The sequence below is a fragment of the Rhamphochromis sp. 'chilingali' genome, assembly GCF_963969265.1.
Source record: "Rhamphochromis sp. 'chilingali' genome assembly, chromosome: 11".
Lineage (NCBI taxonomy): Eukaryota > Metazoa > Chordata > Actinopteri > Cichliformes > Cichlidae > Rhamphochromis > Rhamphochromis sp. 'chilingali'.
This window is the reverse complement of record NC_137938.1, coordinates 31,724,047-31,751,264: the sequence shown is the minus strand read 5'-3', so window position 1 is coordinate 31,751,264 and position 27,218 is coordinate 31,724,047. Positions and strand designations below refer to the sequence as shown.

At 36.9% G+C, this 27,218-nt stretch overlaps 1 protein-coding gene across 1 annotated transcript; it reads right to left on the bottom strand.

The window, feature by feature from the left end:
• LOC308406054 (uncharacterized protein) lies at positions 1 to 23,038 on the bottom strand. The gene is made up of 17 exons (XM_080896856.1): positions 22,912 to 23,038; positions 21,241 to 21,364; positions 18,859 to 18,981; positions 17,343 to 17,495; positions 14,478 to 14,696; positions 13,359 to 13,524; positions 12,937 to 13,045; positions 12,651 to 12,746; positions 12,120 to 12,168; positions 8,042 to 8,102; positions 6,321 to 6,436; positions 6,073 to 6,195; positions 4,160 to 4,312; positions 2,500 to 2,724; positions 1,154 to 1,319; positions 865 to 967; positions 1 to 211 (listed from the first exon to the last, which is right to left on the bottom strand). The coding sequence occupies exons 2-17, from the start codon at positions 21,361 to 21,363 to the stop codon at positions 112 to 114; spliced, it is 2,085 nt and encodes a 694-aa protein (XP_080752982.1). The 5' UTR covers position 21,364; positions 22,912 to 23,038; the 3' UTR covers positions 1 to 111.
• Between the last annotated feature and the right edge of the window lie 4,180 nt (positions 23,039 to 27,218).

Below are 27,218 nucleotides of genomic sequence, written 5' to 3'. Positions count from 1 at the left end.
TTTTTGAAGATAAAAAAAACTACAGCTTCGAGGTGATCATATAAAAAAGGGTCATCATATATGAATTTTTTATTTTTTTTTGCAAGAATTTAATTTCAGTGCACACTGTAGTTACATGACGGGGTAGCAGGGATACAAAGCGATGCCACACTGGTTGCCTGTGTTGCGTGCCATCCGGATGTATCCCTGATCTCCGAAGGTTGTTCCCCAGCTGGAGAGTAAAAAAAAAAAAAAAAAAAAATCATTATGAAATAATAGCTCATCGGTGAAATTGAACTGTTTTTAAAACTCCACATGTCATTCAGCAGCTGGTTGCTTTGTTTTAATCTATGAATAAACATTAACAAAGCTGTCTTTCTTCTTCTTCTTCTTCTTCTTTACATTTAACTAGGTGCAGTGCATGGTTAATTATTAATACGGATAGGAAACTTATATACATGGGTATGTTCAAACTTTTGATTGGCTGTATTCTTTTGAAGTCTTGATGTTTCCATGGAATAACTAATGTTTGATTAAACTTTAATTTAATGATGGAGGCCAACTGGTATATCGCAGCCCAACAGTCTGGAGAGTTATTGCTTAAGTTTAAAAATATATATAATTTAAAGAAATCCACTTTAGTCCTGTCAGCAAAAACTGAAAGTCTGAACAGAATGTAACAATCAGTCTTTGCATGTTAATGATATGTACTTTCCTAAAAAGCGCTGACTTCTCTCTTTCATTTCCTGTTTGTCTTGTAGAGTCCTCCCAGAATGCACCACATAAGTGAACAGATAGTGGAAGACAATAGAAGCCCTGTCTATAAAATCACTTTGTATATATAACCCAGATTCCAAAGAAATCAGTGGAGTGAAAATGTCTCACCTGTTCTTTACGAGCCAGTAGTCTTGTCCATTCAGAGTACCGTAGCCCACTGCCAACACACCGTGATTCACCTCTTGTGTGCATGATGGGTCATTATACACTCCTGAAATGATAAGAAGAATTACCAATCTCATTGTAACATTCCAAAAAGCTAAAAACAATAATTTCCAAGAAAGTTTTATTAATTCAAGCTTTTCTCGAAACATCTTCATTCCTCCAAACTTCTCAAAACTATTTTTCCATATTAATAGACAAGAGTACACTTGACACCTGACGAAGTGTATCTTACCACTTCTATAGAAACTAAATCTGGGCCGCCTAGCATCAATTGCCACTGAAATGGGTCCAATGGTAGCAAGACCCTGCTTCAGAGCGTTCTCGTCCCCTTCAGGCAGAAACTGGTAACTGGAGCAGTTGGCAGCACGGGTTGCTGGGTTGTAGTGGCACTGATCATCCTGAAGTTAAAGGACAAAATGTTAAAGGATCTGATGCAGTCAGGAAAAAAAATTAAAAAATAAAAATCTTAAATTATTCTTGTTTATTAAAAACATACAAGGCAGGCCTTAGACAGAACTGAACAAACTGGGAGATGGGACCTCATACCACTAGAAGTGACACCAACCATCAGAGCAGTCCTTGAGCTTGCTCTACTTGCCCATTCTAATGTGACATTTTACATATGAATGATACTTTGGCAAAGTTGTGGATTATTTTGGATTATGAGCTGCAGTTTTTTTTTTTAAACCACCCCTTTAGTCACCAGACACTGGAAAACAGGCTCTCCCTTGACTGAACTGCACCTCACTCATAAAAGAGAAAGTCAGTGGTTTCATAATTTGTACTTCAGGACAAAACTAAACCTAAAGATTTTTTCAAAATACACACATATTGTCATGTCCATATTGAATATTTTTGGTCACTATGCTTATAGAATATTTAACATCAAAAAGTTGCTTTTTCAAATATCTTTTTCTAAAATTAAAAACATCGCCACCCCCGTGAGGCTGGAACAGTCTGCTGAATCGTCTCAGAACTGGCCTCCTCCACACAAACAACAGCGAACTACATAAAGCCTGGAGGACAAACATGTTGTCCGCTCCGATTAATTTATTGTTGCTCCAAAGAGACGTTAACAGCTGACCACAGTGTGAGTGTTGCTGTCTACAGCCTGAAGGATCAGACTCAACTTCTTGCTGGTTTTTATACACCCACCTAGGTGTCTCATACAGGGTTTTGTAAAGCTTGTGTTAGAGTCCTGTGTTTATTATTTTTTTTGCAAAACTTTGTTCACATTGTATGAACAACAAAAATAAAACAGAATATGATGACTGAAAATCATTTAAACACAATATTTAAATTGAAAATTGAAAATTAGACAAAGACAACATAAACTAACATTATATAAACATATTAAAAAATAGTAACATTTCTTAGATTAAATAAAAAATAAAGTAGCTTTGCTCCTGTCTACTCAATTTTTACTGTAAATAATGGAGTCAGATGTTTTGGTTTTACCTTATGAACATTCACCTATCACTAATATTATAGCTGAAAACATCAGTTAAGTACGTAGGTATGTTCTTTTAGCACAAAAGTGTGCTTATAGGGCCACAAAAAGGTTGTGTGTTTACTTACACGTCCTGTATATGGGTATGAAGCATCAGAGTCGATTCCGTGGTTGTCGATGACATACTGGAAAGCTCGGGTCATGAAGCCTCCGTTGCAGCCGTGGTTGCCATATTTGCCGGAACAATCCACCAGGTTTTGAGGACTGAGATCCACCAGCTTTCCTGTACTCTTGGCTAACTGGCCTTCCAGGGCCCCTGCAGCACTGAAGGCCCAGCAAGACCCACAAGCACCCTAAGATAAAAAAAAACAAACCCATAGGATCTAAAATACAAATATGCTTATATTCTCAGTATTCCTCTAAATGTCCATCTTAATAGCACTGATGCACTTTTTTACAATACCAACTACAAAAAAAAAGTCCTGCAGTGATTTGCAAATCCCATAAATGTTGAAACTGAGACACTTTACAATTTCATGACAAATATGAATTCAATTTTGAATTTCATGGCAGCAAAAGATGTCTCAAAAATGTTGGGATGGAGGCAACGAAAATTTTGAAAATAATTAGACTAACTAGCAAAAGGTATTTTACACAGCATCCCAACACCCTTGGAATTATGGTTGTAAAACTTTGATCCCAAATTACACATCTGACTGCACTTGTAGCTGTGACAAAATAAACAAGCTGAAACACACTGGTCTGGCAACAAAGGTGTTCTTTATATTAGTTCTGTTGCTTGAGTTTTCCTTTCTGGTCTCTTTCCACACTTCTTAGAAATCCATAAAGAAATCCATCTTGATTTTGATTTAATATATACATTCATTGATATAATAATAAATAAAGACAGAGTGAAAAATCCCCCTTCAACAATGTTCCTGTAGCTTGTCACTACATCAGACAGAAATAGAATAAATTCCTTGTGCATCATTTCACACATTTCTGTGTTTGGCAGCTCAACAGGCGTTTGTAGAGGTGTTGGTGAAGCAAGGGTCCAGCAGGGTGTAGGAGGTTAAAGAACTCAAGTGATTAAATGAGAATGTTTTTTGGTCAGTTACATTTACCCTGTTGCACAGAACAGAAGCAATGCCAAAATCAATATGTGTGTGTCTCTGGTTAAATGATATTCATCTGCACAACACAAGTTAATAATAAATTGGGCATCAAAATCTGTTTCTTTCTTTTAAAATTATTATTTTTATCTTTATGATTTTTCCCCTTAGACTCCACGCAAAGCAATTTCAGCACAGAAAGTCATATGGATTTAAAATACCCTAAAGTAATGCATATTTTAGCACTAAACGTTTCTAGAGACAAATAAAGTGAAGCTTTGGAATGGACTATTTACATACAGAAAGAAAAGGCAGAACATTAAGACATATATTTCCTTATTTCACCTTAATTTTTGTATATTAATCATCCAAAAACTAAGATAACGAGACAGTTTTGAAAGTATCTAGGTTAAAAAAAAACCCTGTAAGACCGTGCTACCCACCTTCTTTGCACCAAGACAAATGGATGTGACCAAATAATTGCTAAACTAGCAACTGTGGTAATGACATCCTGTGTAAACATGAACCTTTTCAAAGAATAAGGAACAGGATGAATGGGGGATATGTTGACACTACTGCCTGTGTGGCTATGAGACATCAAATGTTTTTGCTCTTCTCAGCAGCACTAATACATATACATTGATTTAAATGCCCTCTTCTTTTTTTTTTTTTTTACCTGCATCTTGACTTTGGTGACACAACCCTTCTCTCTCCAGTCCATGGTGTCTGGTATGCCAGAACCTGATGCCCCTGCAAAGGGAGACGGCGCCCTCTGGATGTCAGTGGGAGGAGTGAGACTGGCAAAAAACTGCATGATCTCTTCTTCTGTCTATGAGAAAGAAAATGGCAATGATGAAATAAGAAACAAAAGCCAGTCACAGCTGGCAGACAGTTATCAAAGTTTTCAACTTCAATGTGCTTTATAAACTTTCTAAAAGCTTTAATTTTTCATATAAATCTCCCCTATGCAATATTTATATGTTATAATCTCCCTGACTTCATTAGAGCCATTTTAATGTTTAATTTCATAATCAAACTTTGCATCTAATCCAACTACTAACCAAGCTGCAGGCAACTGGAGCTGTAAAAACATTGTGGTGCATCAAGTGCCGCTCCAAGCACTAACAGGATGTGTCAACAGGAAGACCAAACATGTTGCAAGACAACAAAAGGCCATGGTGGCTGTCTTTTTGATTTAAGCTACACTGTAAGAACAAGTCCTAATATAAAAGTATTTTACTTGTATTTTACAGTTTCGTTCTGTTCTTCTAGAATATCATTAAATTTACATAAAAAGACTGTGATTTCACATTTCAAATGTAAATTAACGTAAAATCACTGTAATGTAATAAAACAGAACTTTCTTGTTTTTTGTCTGTACAATCTAAATATGATTGTTAAAATACATTCACAAATGTATCATGATTGCACAGATATTTGTCCGTTATTTGAAGGATTGAACTGTTGAATTCAAATGTAATGCTATGGCAAAATATATAACATGATTCCTATAAACGTTGTTTACATAAAATAATTATTACTATTATTGCTACTTAGGGCCATCGTGGCTCAAGCGTTGGCAGTTCGCCTTGTAATCACAAGGTTGCTGGTTCAAGCCCCGGCTCGGACACTCTTGGTCATTGTGTCCTTGGTCAAGACTCTTCACCTACTGGTGATGGCCAGATGGTGCGATATGGCAGCCTCGCCTCTCTCAGTCTGTCCCAGGGTATGCAATCCATTATTATTTAAACCAACTGTTAACAGTATGTTTCTGTACATTTAAGTATTATTATTCATATTGCCACATTCATTGACCTTGTTTATAGGTAATTTCATTGTTTGATCACATTAAAATGTTCCTAATTTAATGTTTAAAAGCACTTGAGAAAGGCAAAATCCCATGTAAAATTAGGGCAACAAACTGTATTATCATTACTGAAAATAACTGTATTTTTATGAGAAAGTTATTTTCTGTTATTGTATGTTATTACTTTGGCGCCCCAGCTGCAGGAATATTACTGTTTTTCTAGGATTTTTTTTTTTTTTTAACAGTGTAGACTTTTCACCTCAAGAATAATTTTCCAGAGCTCCATCTCACCAGACTTAATTTTTGGGTCATAAAGCTCGAGATATTTCTTGATGTAAACTTCTAGTTTCTCATTCATTAGCTTAAACATGAGAGAAGGCAACAAGGGAAGAAAGGGTGCTTCTACAGAAGCTAAAAATGTGAGCTGCAGAAGTGTAGATGTAAACGCAGGAAGTGAAAAAAAGTATTTTGAGGGGCAGGTGGAAACTGATCATATAACTGTGGCATGAGGTTTTGAGCCAGCATCACTGTGGAGGTTTTATGTGGAAAATGATGGTCAAGTGTTTTGACATAACTCTGTTGGGCCTGAACACAAAGACTTTTGAGCCACTTGTAGCCTCAGTTTTCTGCCAGTAATCTATCATCCATCACACACCCAGCTACTCTTCAATACGGATCAGCTTTGATCCTGTTGACCTTTTCAACATCATTAATACAATCACCATTATTGAATAAAAAATATCATAAGTCAAAAACATTAATGAAGCAAGAGAGTGTCTCACCAGGTCTCCCATGTGATTCATGCCCAGTTCATAGGTGTGAAGTCCCATTGAGGCCTCCAGGTTGTGCACGGTAATCATCTTCAGGTTATTCTCCCACAGCTCCCGGCGGTGAGCATTCTCCACCTCACATAAAGAAAGAGCAGATGAGGTGAAAATGCCATATAAGTTAATTATAAGCCTTGTGCAGAGTTTGTCCATACAAATATAACACTTTAAAAAAATATTTATTACTACTTTTTGTCACATACATCATTTTTGTAGCTCTTCCCATGTGTCTTCTTCCACAGCTCCCAGTGTGCGTCCAGTGTGGATTCAAACATGGCTGCTGCCCCGGCACACAGGGAGATGAGCAGCAACAGCAGGCCTGCAAACACACAAACATAGACGATGACACGAGAAGACAGGATGTCACCTGACCTTTGATGAGACTGATGCTCACTAACACACTGAGAAAACAACCTGCCTGGCAAAGAGCTCAAGTTTCCAGTCAGAAACAGACCTTAGTTTCATAAAAACCACACATAGAGACTCTGGCACGACACAGGCCAAAATATTTTCAGAGTTGTGTTACATGTTGACAAAAAGAAAACAACAAAAAGATGGAAATCAAAACAAAGAATAGGCGTTTAGTGAAATATGAGCACAACTGAACTTGTTTATGAGAGCCCCTGATATTTAATTCTTCTTATTAAAATCCAACATTTACTCTAAAAGGTTAACAGAAGCCACAACTATTTTCCTAGATTCATACATGGTAATTTTTCCCAAATTAAAAGGCCTTTTTTTCACAATTTCACTGTCTTGATCTGCTTCTCAGTCAGAACGCGGAAAAACATGATTGTAAATATTGGTTTACGTCACTTGTTATCAGAAGGGCTGGCAACAAGCTGAAAAAGGCATACAAGAATCAACAAACAGGCCTCAAAATACAAAAAGGGAGAGTGTTTGCTCAGTTTTCTTACAATGACTAAGAGCAAATATACAAAACTAAAGACAGTGAAGTGATTCCACTGAACACTTCTGTTTGAACTGAGTGTTCAAGCATGTTACCAGATTATAATTGGTGCTGATGTTGTCTCCAGGGGTTTTATACTGAGGTGGCTCATTGGCCTTATCTACATAGCAAAAGTCACTTTTTAAAAAACAGCTTTTTGCACTGACCACTGTGTCTTTAGTCTCTGAGTGTTAAGAGAAGTCTCAAGTATAACTTCCACATATTTAAGGCTGTGCAAAATTTTCAAAATGACGCCACAGTCACAAGGCCTGAAGTGAAACTTATGAACAAGCAAGAAGTACATCCATGAATATGAAGCTCCACCTGGTACAGTTCCCAGCTGGGGAAAGGACCCTCTTCAAACAACACACACAATACCCTCAGTGTAGAACCTAAATGTAATATGATATATATAATATTTTTTAACCAGAATTTATAACTCATCAGGCTTCTCATACTAATGTATGCGATTTAAGTAAGCCATCTATTCAATTTTTACTTGGACTTTTACCCCAAAAGCACTTTGACTGGCTCTTTTTTCCGCTTCGCTTTGTTGTCAGTTTCATAAATACAAATACAAAAACGAAGAATTCCGGTTTTATATTACTTTCAAATTGTTTTACTAAACAAATGCTACAGCGTAGTTGTACAGCACAGCCTTCCTGTCAATGGTGTAATTACATAAGGATATACTAAAAATACACCGAGTGTGTTTGGACGATTTCTTTTTCTGCAATTATTTAACATTATAGAAACACTTTACTTCACTGTGATGACATTATAACAAGGTTACAATGTACTTCTATCGTTGAACACACCTGCGGCCTGAACAAAGAAAAGTCTTTGAAAGCTACATAAACGAAAGTAAACTAAATTATGAAGCTTTTTATGGGGCGATGTCCGCCTTTTTGTTTTACCAGCGATTAATATTTCTACTAAAGCTGTTAAAGTATTACTGGAAAGTGTTTCACTTGCCTTGATTAGTCGGACTCATCTTTGCTGCGCGGAAATTCAGTCTGACTGCGTTTCCTTGTTGCTATTATTTAAGAACGAAGTGTCACATGTTCTCTCGCAGTTCTTCCTCTTTCGAAAGTAAAAGCTACACCGTTTTCCTCACAGTGCAGGAAAGGAATAGTTGAACGCAAAAGACATAAAACAGAAGGTAAACAAAAACCACTTATTCAGAGGTTTTCCCAAAAACTTGAACCACACAATTGCACATTTTCGGAAAGTATGACAAGTACACACACTCAGCAAGTGTCTTACTTCCCACATTTAGCATTTTCATTACACTTTATGAGCAATCAAGTTTTTTAGTTTTAATTTATTAAGTTATTTATCTTTAGTTCAGTGTAGTTGGGTTTATTTCCAGATTGGGGTTTCCTCGTTATTATTTTATGTTTTAGTTTAGCTTCTTATTAGACTGAGAGTTGTGTTTCTGTTTTATATTAGTATGGCAGAGGCAAGATTAAAGTTCAGAATAAACACAACAGAAGCACATCGTTTTGTCAAAGAAGGTATCTCACAGTCATGTTTCATATGCCAGAATTCCTTTCTTGAAATTACAAATTCGACCAAGCTGACAAAGTTATTTCCAACAATATTTCCTTTGAGTTTTCATTTGATCTCAGTGACTAATATTCTAATATTCTATTCTATTCTATTGCCTCAGAATGGCATAAAATCATAATTTTAGCTGTAGCTACCCATATTAACCTTACTATAAGACTATCCTGTGTGCAAATGACAGTTTTCTCTGATGGTTAGAAATATGGAAATGGAAACTTGGAGAATGGAAAATGATATTATGGCAATCCACTTATTAGAATTTTATATTTAATTCATTGAAACTAATCAGAAAGGTCAGGAAGGTCATTAAAAATCTTGGAAGTTAATTCTGCAGTTACAGGAATAAGTGGTTCTGGAAAGAAGTGAAGGTCAAAATAAATATTCGACCTGTCAGCTCAGTACGTTGTCTGCTGTTGGATGAACACAGAAAACTGAAAGAGGAACAAACCAAATCATGCATTTCAGTCATGAACATATAAGTTCAAGCAATGGTTTCATGGCACTACATGCTTTTATAGAGTAATTCAGCACCATATAAATAATAATCATTAATGCAAACTCCTTGTGGTGCCAACTATGGCCGAAAAAATACAAACGTCACTCATTTTCCTACATGAAAACAGTCATGGGGGTTAATGTTGGGGTGATGGTGTTCCTTACTTCAAAAAATATAGAAATATTGCACATTTAGTAGAATAATTAAATTATAAATATAAACACAACAGCCACTTTATATACCTGTTAAACCACTCATTAAAACAATGACTGATTATCAACCAGTGCCATGGCAGCCACTCACTGCATTTAGGCACATAGACAGGTCAAGATAACCTGCTGTTCAAAATTTGAAAATATCCATTGATATTATAGGAAGGAAAAGTAACTCAAAAAAATCAGTAATTATAACCAAGGTGTGTGGAAAAGTCTTCCAAATCTTTGGATGCACAACATGTCAAACCTTGACGCAGCTGTTATGGCCTGTCTAGGGGTGGCCAGACCACAACGTAAGGGTGAGCCATCTTCATCAGAGCCAAGCAGCCACATCACGCAATTGGTAAAGTTTGATAATGATTTATTTACAATATATTGATTCGTTAGGTTATTTGACACAAACGAGGAGCTGATTATAGCTTTGGGGTGGACCTAAACAACAACAAAACAAAACAACAAACCAAAGGAGCCTATCTCGAGTATTCACCAAACTTACCTAATCAAACCAAATGACAGCAACTTGCCTCCCTAACTACGAAAAACAGGAGAAAACTATCATCAAACAAAAAATATTGTTCGGTGTGATGGATCTCACACTGTAAGAAAAAAATCCAAAAAAACAGTGATATTCCAGCAGCTGGGGTGCCAAAATAATACCATACAATAACAGAAAATAACTTTCTCATAAAAATACGGTTATTTTCATTAATGACAATGCAGTTTGTTGCCCTAATTTTATATGGGATTTTGCCTTTTTCAAGTGCTTTTAAACATAAATTAGGAACATTTTAACGTGATCAAACAATGAAATTACCTATAAACAAGGTCAATGGATGCGGCAATATGAATAATACTTAAATGTACAGAAATATACTGTTAACAGTTGGTTTAAATAATAATGGATTGCATTTATATAGCGCTTTTCGAGACCCTCAAAGCGCTTTACAATTTCACTATCCATTCACTCTCACACACTGGTGGAGGCAAGATACAGTTGTAGCCACAGCTGCCCTGGGACATACTGACAGAAGGGAGGCTGCCATATCGCACCATCGGCCCCTCTGGCCATCACCAGTAGGTGCAGGTGAAGTGTCTTGCTCAAGGACACAACAACCGAGACTGTCCGAGCTGGGACTCGAACCGGCAACCTTCTGATTACAAGACAAACTGCCAACTCTTGAGCCACGATCGCCCTAAATAACATTATTTGATGCAAAAAAAGTTTATAAGAATCATTTTATATATTTTTCCATAGCATTACATTTGAATTTAAGAGTTCAATCTTTCAAATAACGGACAAATATTTGTGAAATTATGATACATTTGTGAATGTATTTTAACAATCTAAATATGCATATGTACAGACAAATATATTTGAAAAACAAGAAAATTATGTTTTATTACATTTACAGTGATGTCATGTTATTTTACATTTGACATGTAAAATCGCAGTCTATTTATGTAAATTTAATGATATTCTTGGAAAACAGTACAAAACTGTAAAATACACAGTGAAATACTTTTATATTACAATTTTTTTTACAGTGCAGTTTCTGCTGCCGCATTCAGATGGTTGGGTCAGAATTTGATCTAAACAACATGAAATAATGGATTCAATCTGCCTTCTATCAACGCTTCAGCCTAGTGGTGTTGTAATTACAACTCTTTCTCCAATCGATCTTTCTGAGTTAACTTCAATAATTACTTCCTCCAAACCGTCAACGTGTCTTTTAGACCCCATTCCTGCCATTAATTAATGCTTCAATCTTAAATATGATCAACCTATCTCTAATAATCGGCTATGTACCACAAGCCTTCAAGCTGGCTGTAGTTAAACCTTTACTTAAAAAGCCATCCCTAGACCCAGCTGCTGTCTTAGCTAATTATAGGCCAATCTCCAACTTTCCTTTCATATCAAAAATTCTTGAAAGAGTAGTTGTCAAACAGCTAACAGATCATCTGCAGAGGAATGGCTTATTTGAAGAGTTTCAGTCAGGTTTCAGAGATCATCACAGCACAGAAACAGCTTTACTGAAGGTTACAAATGATCTTCTTATTAGAATATTAGCGCCAAATCACAACAACAGTCGCCTTAAGGTGCTTTATATTGTAAGGTAGACCCTACAATAATACATACAGAGAAAAAACCAACAATCACATGACCCCCTATGAGCAAGTATGTTTGCGACAGTGGGAAGGAAAAAACTCCCTTTTAACAGGAAGAAACCTCCAGCAGAACCAGGCTCAGGGAGGGGCGCCCATCTGCTTCAACCGGTTGGGGTGATAGAAGCAAAGGACATGATTTCAGTGTAAGCTGCCAGTATTATCCAACATGATCTGACAGCAACTCATTTACAGTTTTATGGAATGTGAGGCTGTTTAGAAAATCTGTAAATGTAACACACAGAGTTTGCGCATATCATATGATTATAGTTTATGATGTTGTGGTGTATCATTGAATTATTGTACAGTTAAATCCTTTCATCTGACTTACTTAAGTGCCCACATGGAGTAGAACCATTGGAAAGTATTTTTGAGTGCATATCCTGATCCTTACATAACTTATTCCCATATTTGTTTGTGTTTTTGTAAAAATTCCATAAAATGTTTTTTACAAAAACATAAAAAAATTCCAAATGAGGCATTCAAAGTCAAAATGAACCCTTTATTCAATTTCATAGAAAACATCTGTTTACAATGTAATCATTGGAAAAGTGCAGAACAGAACGACAAGTCCTTGTGATCACAAGAGAAAATAGTTATAGGAACTCACACTACCAGCAGGAAAGGAGTAGCTCCCATTGCACAGCAATGTTTCCTGTCTTTTTTCACACAGAAAGCAAGTAAAAGTAGGGACTGAAACTATCACTGACTACCAGTCAAATACCGTAAAAAGAAAAAGTATGTTGTGCCATGTAGATATGTAGATTTAACTTGCGACTTCAGCATAAAACAAGCCTGTGTTCTGGCTTAGGTTTATTCAACAGCATGCTCTGAAGTTACAATAAACTGTATGTGTTTCTTTATTAACCAGAGCACAGCAGAGGTCTGCAGGCATGAGATAACTCATGGTTTAAAAGTGTTTTTTGGAATCCAAGACTCAGAAACATTTAATGCCTGTTTTCAGTGAACCTGTTCGTTATCTCCAAATTCCATTTCCTGTTAGAAAAGACTGTAAACAAACATATTGTACTGTAGTGGTTGCGGATGTGTTGAAATGAACATTTACTCTGAACATTTCCAAGTGTATATTCGTCTTATAGTAGTCTAAGCAAAGCCCGTTCATTTTCCCTAATCTCTTCACAAGATGGGGTAGCTAGCGAGGTTGGTGATGCCGCAGAGGTTGCCACGGTTACGTGCCATCAGGATGTATCCCTTGTTGCCCCATTCCTCACCCCAGCTGTGAAGAAAAGCCAAAAGACAGAGTTAAGATGGAACGATGGAGAAAATGAAATATCGCCAGGAGTCAAACAGCATTTCAGCTTATCATTTTGACAGATGACATGAAAACAAATCAACAACCAACCAACACTTAATTTTAGTGGACATTTGAGCCACCTGATGCCATTCAGACAAGTGACATGTCCCACCTGTTCTTGACAATCCAGTACTTCTTCCCCTTGGTGTTCACTCCATAGCCTACTGCCAGTACGGCATGATTGACGTCATCTTTGTTACAGTTGGGATCGTAGTAAACACCTAGGTTCACAACAGAGAGAGAGAGAAAAAAAGAGTGAGCTGCATTAGTGAACAGTGCATAAACGATGTACCTCGCACACTTTTTAATGTTGAATATAACCAGAAAGCTGTTGATGTGTTATGTTTAATTGTTTTACTAGTTTTACTAGGTGTGAACTCCATGTTTAGTTTATTTAATTCATATTTAATGAAGAAATCCTGACTAAACAGGCCCTTAAATTCTAGGATTTTATTCCACACACTTTCCTTCCCTTATATGAAGTAGGTGCAGATAATAATTTCATCTGACCAGACATATGAGAAGTTCACTGACCATGCTTGTAGAACTGGAAGCTGCTCTGTTGTGCATCGATGCCCACAGACACTGGACCAACTTTGTAGAGTGCAACAGCCAGTGCGCGCTCATTACCCACTGGGATCTCCTTGTAGCCTTTGCACTGGGCTGCCATGCCTGATGCATTGTAGCGGCAGGTCTGATCCTGCAGGCAAGACAAAGGAGGAGAAAATGCTAAAAGCGTTTGTTGCCGATTTTAAAAGTGTCAATTCTTGATATTTAAGATGCTACTTTTCATGTCCTTACCTCACAGTATAATCATATTTAGGTAGAATATCGAATTTTAATCCAATGGTTATTACTGATTAACCGACAATAAAAGAAAGTTAATAATTGCTGTATAAAATCAATAGTCAAAATACTTGCTATGCAAGGTTTTAGTACCTTGTGACTCTTCTGTCACATGTTATATCACATGATGTGTTTGGTGCAATTCCAACTAGCCAAACAATAGAGAGACGGCAGATTTTTATCATTACCGAGCAGATGTACTTCCTTCTCATATTACCAAATGACTAAAGAGGAAACTATGCTCACTCTGTGGGAGAGTTTCCACTTCATCATTTCTGCTGAATTACCTCCCTCTGGTAACATGTTTGCAGCTACTTTACTGTCAAAATGAAATATTTTCTTCCTCGTTGCATGTTGTTGGTGAAGCGTGTGAAGGGGACAAACGTGACACCCTCACAGCCAAGTGAGAACCTCTTCACCATCTATGCATCTGCAGCTAACAGCTGATTACTGGGTATTATTTATAACAACTAGGTTAAAAGACTTTTTGTGCAAAGCTTCTTTGTAAGAGTGCCTTACCAGAACAACTTCGAGCTTATCTTAAGTACTGGAAGAGGTGGGGCAATCACTCATTTAAAAAACAACAAACACCAACTAAATTATACTTGTTTATTACTTTAAAAACCCCCGCTTGACTGCTTTGGACCATCTTGCTTTTATGTGTTCAAGCACCCAGTGATATTAAAATATAAGTGCTTAGTTTATAGAGGATGTGGCACTCACTACATGAAACGAACTGAAGTGAAAGGCTCAGATTAATAAGCTACTTCAAGTTTAGTTGTGTGTTTGGCAGAGTGGGTTGCTCACCTGTCCAACATATGGGTAGGCCGCTTCAGAGTCAATACCTCCATTTTCATTCACATACTGGAAGGCATTGGTCATGTAGCCTCCTCCACAGCCGTCGTTCTCTGTAACACAGTCCACCAGGTTCTGAGGACTGAGGTCAACGAGCTGCCCGGTCTGCTTGGCCAACTGCCCCTCAAGGGCCCCGGCAGAGCTAAAGGCCCAGCAGGAGCCACAGGAGCCCTGTCAGGGGTCAAAGAAAGACTGGTGAGTAAGAGGTTTAGTTTGATATGTACATACCACTGTGACTGGACTGTTGCTGACAACAGTAAGAGGAAACTAAGCCGACATGGAAGCTATAATCAGCAGAAATGTAAGAAACCCAGACCAGACCAGAGTTGGTAGGAAACAGGAATAAATGTGCACATTGTAAGGAAATATAAACCCAGCTGTTCTGATAGGCATTATTTGTTAAGCAAACCATTTGCAGAGAGCCTGTTTTTTTTTCCTATAAAATAATCAGTCATCAAGGAATAACAGCATATTTAAACCATATTTATCATATTAAAGAGAATCATTTAAACAGATTAAATCAACATCACAGCAAATGCTGTGTCTTCTCCTGTCTGTCCACCGGGAGGCAGACTGTGACCACATTGACAATGAAAGAAAGCCATTTCTGTTTGCTGATCGAAATTCTGTAACTGCTGTGAATTTGGGTTGTAAATAGAATCAGCTGCTGGGCAGTTTGTGGTGTTCAGTAATGTTGAAACAGTGTTAATGACACACGGTGAGAAATGGTCTTTTTTACAGGTCTGGACTGACACATCCAGCGCTAATGAATCACTGACACCGCCATCGTGTTTGGCTTTCACCCAGGAAACAGGGACTTGCTGTAATATAGATGAACGTTTATGTTGAATTTAAATGAAAAGGTTATTCTTGTTAACATGTGTTGGGTGTAACTAATGCTTCTGTGCCTGAAAAGGAACAGATCCCTTTCCCTGCATGTTATGAACAACCTCCCTGGAGGAGTGCATGATGTAATAACACTAGGTTAATGCTTACAGCTCTGAAACGCTTACATGTCCACATACATTTGGCTTTAAAGTGCGTCTAGAAGTAGAAGGACCCATTTCAATCTTATTCCCTATTCAGACGAACAAATAATAGCTTATTATTTTCTTTTTTTGGCCTTCATTTTGAAATATCTGAGTCTTCACACCTCTAATGCTCCACCTCACTCTGCTGCTTAGAGATGCCCCAATTAAAAACGTTGTAAATCTGAAATCAGATCGCTGAATGTTGTTTGTGGCTTTGAGCTCAGCGATAACAGAAATTTGCCTGAAATGAAGAAAACATCAGAAACAGAATTCAGTCATCATAAAAGGAGCTCAGGATGAAGCAGCAGAACTGTTAGTATGCAGAGACTGCAACCAGTCTGCTGCATAATTCATGAACCACAAGCACCAAAGCAAGAGCTAAAAAAAAAAAAAAAAATCCTGTTTATGGCTGTGTGTTCAAATACATCCGCCAGGGGGAGACAACGTAACACACAAGCCCTCAAATTTATGTTTTACTAATTTATATTATCTATCACAGTTACCTATTTTTGACACTCATATAACAATGATTTCTATCATAATTTGTTATCACAATAAAGAAACTGTTGAACATTGTAAAACATTTCCTACAAGTATATTCACCAATTCCACCAGATGAATGTTGTTTACATAAATGGTTGTTTAATTTGCTCTTAACGACCAATTACATCTAATAATGAAGGCCTTTGTTACCAAGTCAATTAACCATGAGAACAGCCTGTTACTTTTAGTGTTGATCTGAGCATTAAGTGGGACTGGTTACGTCTTTAAATGTTTAAATAAACGCTGCAAATATTTTTCTGAATCCTTTTTCTTTTTTCGAGGTTACAGTAAAAAAAAAAAAATCTTCACAAATTGTGAATTACATTCAATTTTTTCAAGGCAACAGGCTGCTGAATGTTTTCATTTATACTAGAGATGAATATAAAGGTGTTCACCTACACTTACATAAAACTTTTTAAAACTATTCATTTCTGATTTCAGATGGTTTCATAAACATGTACTTTGACTTTGTGTAAAACAATGTCAGATATTGCCACTGAACACAACATAAAATGTGTAACTGAAATCCCAGTTGATGTCATTATTCTTGCCTCTGCCTTCAACAGTAACAGTTCCCCACAGAAATCACAGAGGTTTTGAGTTTCACTCTTAAAACTTTTCCTGAAAATAGCCCTAGGAACTTTTTCTTAGTTCTCCACAAACTTTTAGACAAACAATCATATGCCAGAGCCCACAGGAATCCTAACTGTAGATTACTCTGCTAAAATCTACAAAAACTTCCTCCAGTAAGAAACCTGCTGTTTCAGATTTGATTTCCAAGAACTGTGACAGAGCAGATTGTCTCTGTCCTCTGTCCTGTTTGGTCTGCCCCGTGTTGCGATATGCTACACTGTACTTGATCACGTTAAATGTTTCCATTACACAAGCTGTGCCCTTGTGCTGCTATCAATTGTGTGTTGACTGACACATTTCATTTGAATGCTATCTCTAAAACACTTGCACTGAATCTATTTATTCACACATTTCTGATTCATGCTTTTTTTTTGTTAAGTGCCTATTTCTTTCTTTATTAAAAGCAGCAGCCACACATGTTTTTTTATGCTCACTTGGTCAGTGAATTGTGGTTGTGAAAAAAAAAAAGAAGTTAAAGCCGCACTTTGACAGTTAAAGAGCTGCTTTCTGAAAACCAACACATGCAGCTAATGATACCAAACAACAACATTTCAGCTGATGATATTAATCCACACTGACAGAAACTAGTCAAATATTATTCAGTTCTCACCTGGTTCTTAACTGAAGTCACCATGCCCTTCTTGCGGTAGTCAACAGATTTGGGAATTTTGGAGGGCATGTCATCCATAGCCAGTGTGAAACTGCGCTCCTGGTTCACTGGGATTTGCAGGCCAGTCATCTTCTCAACCACCTCCTCTGAGGTCTGCATGAACAGAAACACAGTTAAGGTATTTTAAATTGTGTTTCACATCGTAGGGATGTTACTGAATGAACATTTGAACAAAGTTGTAGTCGGGGTCATAGGTCATAACATCCAGGCAATGGGATTTTTGAATAATTGAATGAGAGAAAGTGTTCTTGAAAAAGAACCAGAGTGCCGGGGGGAGCTGGAATACAAAAAGATTTTCAAATGTGCATATGACAAACTGCAGACTTCAAGAAACTGCAGGCAAAGGAGTAAAGGAGAGAGGGATATAAAGAGGTCAAAGGGAATTCAAATTTGTGATACATTTGTACTTTTTACTGGCTGCCACAATGGAACTTTTTGCTAAATAAAATAAAAAAAATCCCCACTTTGTTATTGTCTGGATTCCCTGGGGCTTTTATTACAGCTGAGTCTAAAAGTAGAAAGATCATTAATGGAAGAAATACAGGCCATCTGTTAATTTTGTTTATTTAATTTAAGTGCTTTCAATCAAAATGGAAAAGCATCCTTCATTTCCCACTACCTGTTATTTCATAAACATGAAATTGGCCATTTGTCAAGAATTCAGATGCGCATACTTGTTCTATCACTAATAAATGAGCTTGAGCCCTGCCATGTTGTGCTTCATTTCTGGAGCAGCCTTTTAAAGCCTCTCCGTGTTGATGAAAAAAAGCCACCATCAGTCACAACCCATGCTGGCATGTCACTGACACCGGCTGATTTAAGGACACCAAACCCAGTTTCACATCAAGGGGCTGCAGCATGCATTAGTGAATAAAAAAAGCAGAGATGACAAACCGACTGCAGCTGCAAAAAGCCAAAACTGCTGAAGAAAACATGAATGTGACATGCAGGAGCTATTTTTTACTGTCAAAATTACCCAGATCTTACTCAAACAAGCAAAATATTTGCTGTTCCAGTTTCTCAAAAAGGTGGATTTGATTGTGTCTAGCGTCATACATGAAAGATGTACCAGAAGAAACAAAATATTTTGTACTTTAGTATATTCAAATCTATGTTGGTGTGTTACACACTGCAAGTGACATGTATAAAAAATAGGGACAGATGGTCTTATAGAGATGTAATGTGCTGGGATGTCAAAAACAAGATGTAAAAAAAGTGAACATGGAGTCGTGATTAGGACAGAGATGTGCCAGACTGCATGACGATCCACAACCAATAAGAGCGTCTGGTTTTTCAGAAACAGGCTTCTGGGACGAGCAGTGTGAGCTATGGTATGTCCACTGACTCTTCTTTTTGTCAGGTTTTAGACAAAGTCTAAACCAGTGTCCTTACCGTAATTATGATGCACTTCATGGAATAAAAAGTTTTATCTGGTATTTGACAAGATTGAACTCACCATGTCTCCCAGATGGTTCATCCCCATCTCAAAGGAGTGAATGCCCAGCGCGGCCTCCTCGTTGTGAGCCTCAATCATGCGCATATTCTTCTCCCAAATGGCCCTGCGGATCCCCTCCTCACCCTGAGGGGAACAAAAGTACACGTCACTGTACTTAAGTTAAAAAAGAGCTCCCTGGCTTACACTTACAAAACAATCCACATTTTTAGAAGCTTTAAAAGTATCACAAATAAATATTATAGCAGATGTTATAAAGAAGTCATTATCATTTCGTTGCTTCCATTATTATTAGAAACAACGGTGACCCTCCTAATATGAACAACAAGAGGACTTTTACTTTCTAGGATGATGATGCAGCCTCACTTTTGAACTGGTGTGAATGGTTTTCTTATAAAAAAATCTTTATAAAAAATAAAAGAAACACTTTTTCCAGTCTTAAAGTTTGCTTTCCTTGTTTCTACACTCATGCACGAACACCTGACAGCTGAAAAAAACTAATCTAGGCAAACAGGACAAATTTGCATTATAATTAGCAGATTAAAAAAAAGCTTGTCTGTGTTACAGCCCCATTTCATTAATTAGGTCAATTAAACCAGTGCACATTCACACAACAATCTTCCCTACAGATTATACATATGTGGGTTAAAACATTAGTTTGCCTTTATTCAAATTCCACCACTATGTGTCATCCACGAAAGAGTAATATTATAATATGGAAGTGAGATAGAGCCAAGTGTTTGGTATTGAGAAAATCAAATATGCTCTACTTAGTAGTCTAGGTAATCTCACCAATGATTAGCATAACTATAAGCATTATTTCCATCTTGATATTCATTCCAGTAATGGAAAATGTAAATATGGTAAGGGGACTTTGATTATATTAGATCAGTGATGCCAATTCAAAGAAGGTTGAAAAGCTCTCCTGTGCATAAATACTGATTAAAATCACCATGAGGGGGAGAGAGAGATGTCTTTTCTGCACACTACAGAAACACATGTTATAAAAACTATATACGCACATTCAGTTCATGAATCAAAGCACATGTAACTATACACACTCATGAAAACTAGACATAAACACACACACACATGCCCCAGCTGTGGAGTGCTGACCTCTAGCTTGAGGTGAAGAGCAGAGGGATAACAGATGCTCAGTGAGCATTCATGGAGTAAATCACAGTCCGCTATGGTTTAAGAGCAAACTGCAAACAACCCCTTCTTCACAGCCAGGAAGAGAAACAGAGTATAGGGATTTTTTTGCCGCAGAGAAACCGAGAAAGAGGAGTGGAGGACTTTCCTCTGTTAGAAATTTCTGGCTCTGGTGATATGACACATAAAAAGCTAATGATAAAACTAAATTACAAAATATGCTAGGATTTTTTTCTCCTCTTGTTTCATAATATCATTAAATAATGATTTAAATACCCATAGTTGTTGAATTAGTCTTTTAAACTGAAAAGTGTTGAATTATACTAAACAAAAAAACAAAAATTTAAAGTTTAAAGGAGGATCCAAACATCTACTGGTTATGGATGAGAAAGTTGGACTGACAGAAAATTGCATGTCCTGCTTCAGGTAAGCTTCTGTCTGTTTAATTTTCAGCCAAAACAAAGAAGAAGATCAACCAGTGCTGCCATCAAGTAAGGAGGTAAAATTATCAACAGTTTAAACATAACTGATTCGATCATATAAAACAAAATGTGACTGGGGAAGCATATTTGTTCCCTGTTAATGTTGCTGATGCTTCCTTCTGTGACTCTCTGGCTTTACCTGATCTGCTGTTAGCGTTTCTGCCAAAATAACTGAAACTGGTGGAGCTTCCTTAAAAAGGGCAGCTTAGCCTGCAGACTTACAGAAGCCTGTCTTGGGCTAAGATGTGGAACATGCTGTGTATAAATAAAATATGAGTCTTTGCCACATGTGTATGCAAATGTATTAAACCATGTAAATTATAAATAACTACATGTTGCTGAGACTGGATGAGGTTTTTTTTAAGTCAAACATAGCATTGTGCAGTCATGTCTATTCCTTTTCAAGGAGCAAGTTGCATCAGATAAGGAAAACCAATGATGTTTTGAAACTGTGATATGCACATTTGATGGGAAAGCACATAATGTGCATATTTTTTTATTTCATTATTTCATTTTAGAATTAATGTATTCACCAAAGGCTTCACCAATACTGCTCTCAGTTTTGTTTTCAGGTTTAGTGTTTTATTTGTAGAAGTCCTCTTTCAGGAAAATCAGATTTAAAAAGAAGCATCTGCTTTTTAAAAACAAAATCTTTATATTTCCTACCTTATATTTAAGTTTTCTTTGTGCTATTTATATCTCTTAATTTTATCATTATTTTAACTCTAAAACAATAGTAACACACACTCACCAAGCCATTGTATTCTTTCCTATGTGTGCTCTTCCACTCTTCCCACTGGGCATCCAAAGAGTATTCATCAAAACGGCCCAGCGCAGAGGTAGCCAGCAACAGCACACACACAAGTGGCAACATCCTAAAAGAACAAAAAACACCTTCATGTTTTTATTTATACCAAACCCAAAAGTTTTTTTTATTAACAAAGTTTTATTTTTTACAATAGAGTTTTCATATTTCAAAAGTGTCACAACATTATAATTAGGGTATGTGTACGCATATAAAATATCTCAGTGTTATCTTATGGGTGTCCAGAAACAGAAACAGAAACAGTTTACCATATGAACTTGCTGGAGAAGCTTAGGTTTGAATCAGATCACTTCTTCATTTATAACCTTCCTGTCTGCACTCGACTGTCATAAGGATAAAAGCTAATATATATATCTATCGATATCTATATATGCTTTCCTATAATCCAGTGAGAGCATTGTGTTTCTGCAGGGGTTTACTCTCATGTGGTTGGTTTCATTATCTCAATCATGCCACAGTGACAAAAACAAAATGCTAAGTTGCACTTCTTGGGAAACAAACCTCTATTCCATGTTTTGGTTTGAGACAGGAAACTCTCAGGATAATTCTTATATGATTTTCAACGAATTTCACTTTCGTTTTCAGGGTCAGACCGGACAATGCTGGATATAGTTTGACAGCAAACGTGAATGACAGCTACAGGATGAAGTCTCAAACACAACTGAACTCCACTGAGAAAATGTTTTCACTCTCGCTCTCATCAGTGATTCAAACATTTTAACTGTGGGTTTTTTAAGTCCAGGCAGTGTGAAATTTTTTCTCTGCCTTTGTTTCTTGGGCTTTCTGAGTCCATCTTATATTTTAATACATTGTGCTTCTAATCTGCATTTGTGGGCTTTGTTTCCAGTAAAGGTCGCTGACCTTGGAGTTTCTCTTAACTAAGAGCAGAAAACAATATTTCCTTTTGTTTTGTTTTCTTTTTCTTTTTGATTCCTGCTTCCTACACTCATGGATTATACACAGCATGGCTTCACCTTTGGGTGAAAATCTATGTTTTAAATAGAGCAATCCCATGATACATGCCAGTAATTCAGCATATGTGCACAATGCTGAGTATGAGTCACAAGACTTCTCCCTGTGGTAGCTTATGTTTTGAAAATAAATTTATATTTTGCATAAAACATTAGCATTCATGACTTTTTTCACATTCCCAGATGTGTGGTTTTTTTTTTTTTTTTTTTGCATTGGTATGTCAAACTTTCCAGAACTCAAACTGGCTGCCAGTAAATGTTACGTCTCCCTGCCCCCCTCTTCCAAGAATGACTCTATTAATGTGCAGTTGGGTCAAAATTGTTCTGTAATCTTTTTTAAGGCTGATTACTTTCTTAGCTGCAGAAAAGCTATGCATATATTTGAACCAACATTTATGGAAAAATCTCTTTCAAGGTCTTGAAAATCAGTTCATGTAATTAAGTAAGAGCCATGTCTAAGTTCAGTTCAGCTGAGTTGTTTTTACTTAAATACTAAAATATCAGAAAGCAGCAGTTCTTTCAAACTGATTTAAAGTTTAAAACAATAAAGTTACAACACGCACAAAAGAGCAAAAAAGATTTTGTGTGTTAGGAGTGTTAGGAGATCAGCAGTAAACAAACTTACCTGAAGTCCAAAAGTCAAAAAGCTCAGGGAATTCTTCCGAGTTTGACTTGGTCTTCCTCTGCTGCTGAAGTAGGTCAGTGGGCGAGTTTATATCGGCTGAATTTTGAGGAAGTACAATGGGAGCTCCAGGCCTGGGGAGGAGTTTTCTTCTAACATGGAGGGAAATTACATCTGGTTTCACTGAATAAACCGGATGATGTCAGGTGTCAGGTTACAGAGACATGTCTGAAAACTCCACAGAGGATGTGGCACTGCTGCAGTCTGGGTTAGTGCTTGAAGAACAACAAAGGTGCTTTGGAAAAAAAAAAGACCTGGAACTTGGCCTTTCTTTACAAGTCTAACACTGATTATCTTTCATAGCAGAACATTGATTTATATACATGATCATGCTTTGTATTTTGTTCAAGAATCAAAGTGACCTTTTAGTCTGCTTTCAAGTTTACTCTAAATCATGAAGAAGAAGAATAATGCTAGGTTAACATAGATGAATGGATGGGTCTCTGAGTGATTAATTATTGAGCAAAGATATTTTTATTCCAAAAGGAAGGAAGGAAGGAAGGAAGGAAGGATGCAGCAAAAAAGGCACATGGAAAAAAACAGTATGGTACAAGTGTGTACAATGTAATAGTTGTCAGCCAATAAACTGGGTTACTCAGTTTGCACTAAAAATAATTTGACGGTGGGCACCAGCAGCGGCTGTTACAAGAAAACATGTCATCTCCTGCACTGCAAATTTAGTACTGCTATTATTTATTTAGCATTTAGTGTGGTCATTATGAGTATCACTGGAACCAAACCAACACGATAAGTCAAAATATTTGCAAAGTTTTTTTTCAGGCCTGTCGGCTGAAGATTTCCAGAGACTCTTCCAGCGCAATTTCTTTTGTCTCTTGTTATGCTGAAATTTTTCTCAGCAGAACATTTTCTCAGAACGTTCTGACACTTGGTGTGGAAAGGCTATTAAGGCTACTATATGTATTTTTTTATGTTCATTGTGTGTAACTGGAAAACAATTTCTCTACTTGAAGAATAAAAACCAAACGTGCTTATTTTAGATTTTAGATTAATTATACAAGAACACAGCATGTGAAACTTGATCATGAGTGGCAGTTTGATAAAAAAAACATTCCCACGGCAGAATCCAAATAGGTCTTTGCCATATTTGTATTTGCTCCAATTTCTGTCTGTTTGGTGGTACTTCCTCTTGCTGTTAGTCATGTGTGTATATACATGAATGTGTCTTATGACTCCTATACTCATACTGTTGTCTAGCACATATCTAGACAGTGAATTAAATATAGGAGCATCCCGTGCAGCTGAGATGTCCAGTGATACATGTCCATGTTGCTACAAGTTAATCAGACGTATAATCATGTCTCCATGAACAATAACACATTGTTCAATGGAGAGGCCTTGCTAACACAAGTGCTTGCACTACCATTATCACAACTGCTATTACAAGATTATTCATGCATATCATTACATATCAGTCTATCATGTGTTTGTGATCTGGACAAATATATATTTATGCCACCTTGAACTTGAAACATACCAAGGTTTTGCAGGCAATGAAACTTTAAGATGCTAACATGACATTTTGGTGCACAGCTATGAACAATAAATGACAGGACTATACCTTGTCTTGTATTTATGTAAATTTAAATCTTTATTGGCTCCTTAATTCCCTAATCAGTAGTGGCTATTTTATGCATGTCCTTGCTCAATACAAAACATTGATCCAGCACAACATGAAGTTTCAGCAATTTGAAGTAAATCAGACAAGCATGTATTATGCTTTCCTGCAGCACTGCAAGGAAACAAAGGAAATTAAGATACCAGTTTGAGTTGTTTAAGTCAGACTCCTGTTGTCTCATGTTAGCTTGAGCTTGATGTGTTGCTGAAAAGAGACAATTTGTATGTAGAACCACGAGTGTGGATTTTGCTCCCCATAATTTATCTTGCCATTGCATTACTGAGGGATATCTTCAGGTGCTAAAAAAACTACGAGTGGCCATGAATCCATTTATAAGATGGACAATGACAATGATTTTTCCATCAATATCTAACTAAAACACCTTTTTAAACTCAATAGTATTAAAATCTAATCTAAACTCATTGAATACTGGAAGTAAATGAAGTTCTCTGTAATTCCGATTGCCACTCTGAGATGAAAACATCAAACTTGATGGCGAGTTAGGCCTGTAGAACTAATTTTATTGATAGCGGTAGATGAAGCCACAATTAAGCCACTACAAATACACAAAAATATACTAAATGGCAAAACAAGGTGGGACAATTAAAAAAATAGACATGAATTACCTTGTTATTACTATTGTTATTACTCTTGTTAAAGTTACATGTCATTGTTAGATATCTAGCTAAAAGCTGCTGATAGTGGATTGCAAGTCCACAGTGCACATTTTTTTTTACATTATTTGGCCTGATGGTGATATACTTTTATATTTTAATCTTTCTTGATAGATTTAAAATATGACTTTTGGTTTAAATAAATGAATTCTCCAAGATTTTTGTAAATTTCTGCGATGTTTAGCATATTTTTTTCATGAGTAGGTTCAGAGCTGTATTCTGTTTTGTTTGAATTAATTATCAAGTGATATTATTCTAACCACTTATGAAAATAGGTCATTGCAAAAGCAAGTTTTGAATACATGACACCAGCATGTATTAGACAAAAAGAAAATGATCCAGAATCCTGCCTTGTGGGACTCCTAAGGTTTAAAAAAGATATTACATGACTGATTTTACCCACTGGGACAGTTTAGTTAGAGGAAAACCATGAATATCAAAAGGCAAAAATTTAAATGAGCAGAGTTTGTTCAGCAGAATCCGACGATTTACAATTTCAAAGGTTTTATGAAAAAATCAATATGCAATCGGAGACGGTATCATACAGTGCACAAATGCAGCTGTCGCTCTCTCCTTTGCTGCTTCAGTTCTCCTCAAGGTCAAGAACAATCTTGGGTGCTGTGCTAAGATTCCTGTTGTGTTAAGATCTCTAGTGTGTTAAGTGCAGTGCAGGCAAGCAGCTCAAGGCAATGGCTTTCATCACTGACAGCTCACTATCTAACTGATCGATATTTTAACTGATGAAACATCTGCTCACTGGATTTCACCAGGCTGGAGAGTGCATCTTAAGCCTTTGTAAGACTCTTCCTTCCTCTTTGGCACTTTAGATAATGAGATTCATGAACGGGCGGTATTTTGATTGATCCACCATGCAGCACTCAACCCCAATCTTAGCATCAGGGAGCATACCATCTTGCAGCAGGTCATAACCTGTGTGTAAATGTATGTATTTGAGCAGATTGATTTATACAGGTATTCCTTACTAAAATGGTTACCTAGCAGTCCGTATAGCTCTGTTTTTTCTTCTTGAGTGCTAAAACAATCTATTAATATCTCCACATGGGGCTGATGCTGAGAATGCTTTTCTGCATTTATGACTTTTTCTCATGTGACCACTTGGCAGCCATTTTTTGTTCTTGTCTGACTCTTTGTTTTGAACAGTGAAAAGTACTCTGAGGCCCAGCTCAGCAGTAAATTCCTCTTGTCTTCCGTTTTTTCTCCTCCTATTAGGTCACATCTGTTTCCCATCTCAGCACATACTCACAACCCACCGCAAAACTGGAAACAGCTTACCTCCCAGAATCCTCTGCAAGTCATATGATCCTGACTCACCCCATCACGGGATAGGGTTGGGTTTTATCATTACAAAAACTGAACTGGCTCTGTAATAGCAAGAAATAGCCTTACATCACAGCGTTTAGGTACTGCAGAGTAAGCTGAGTGACATCTCATTTTCTATATGCATGTATATGGCTCTCAGAGGACAGATTATATGCCCCGAATGCTGTAACTTGTTGAAATCCATTGCATTTGAGCACCATAGAAAATCAGGCTTCATTCAGATTCTTTTCCCCTGGCAATCTAGTGAGAAAGCCCAAGAGGCTTTAAATTCTCATCTGAACTGTGTGCACTTTTCATTGACCAGTTCAGAGATTAGTGCCGCAGACACCAAAGAGGTTTTAAAGGCTTGTTTTGATTCCAACAGATTAGACAGTGTTGTCTTTTTTCATTCCAAGCTCAAATTGTTTATAGCAGGGGGAAAAAACCCATTACGTGTATACTGAGTTGTTGTTGTCTGAGCCATGCATGTCCTGCTTTCTCTATGAAAACACGAGTGTCTGTGTTTTACATTAAAAATGAAGAGGAGATGTTTGTCATGCCCTAAAAGCTGCCATTCAGTTTTGCTGTATAATTCTGTCTAGAAATAAGAGTAGTGGCCT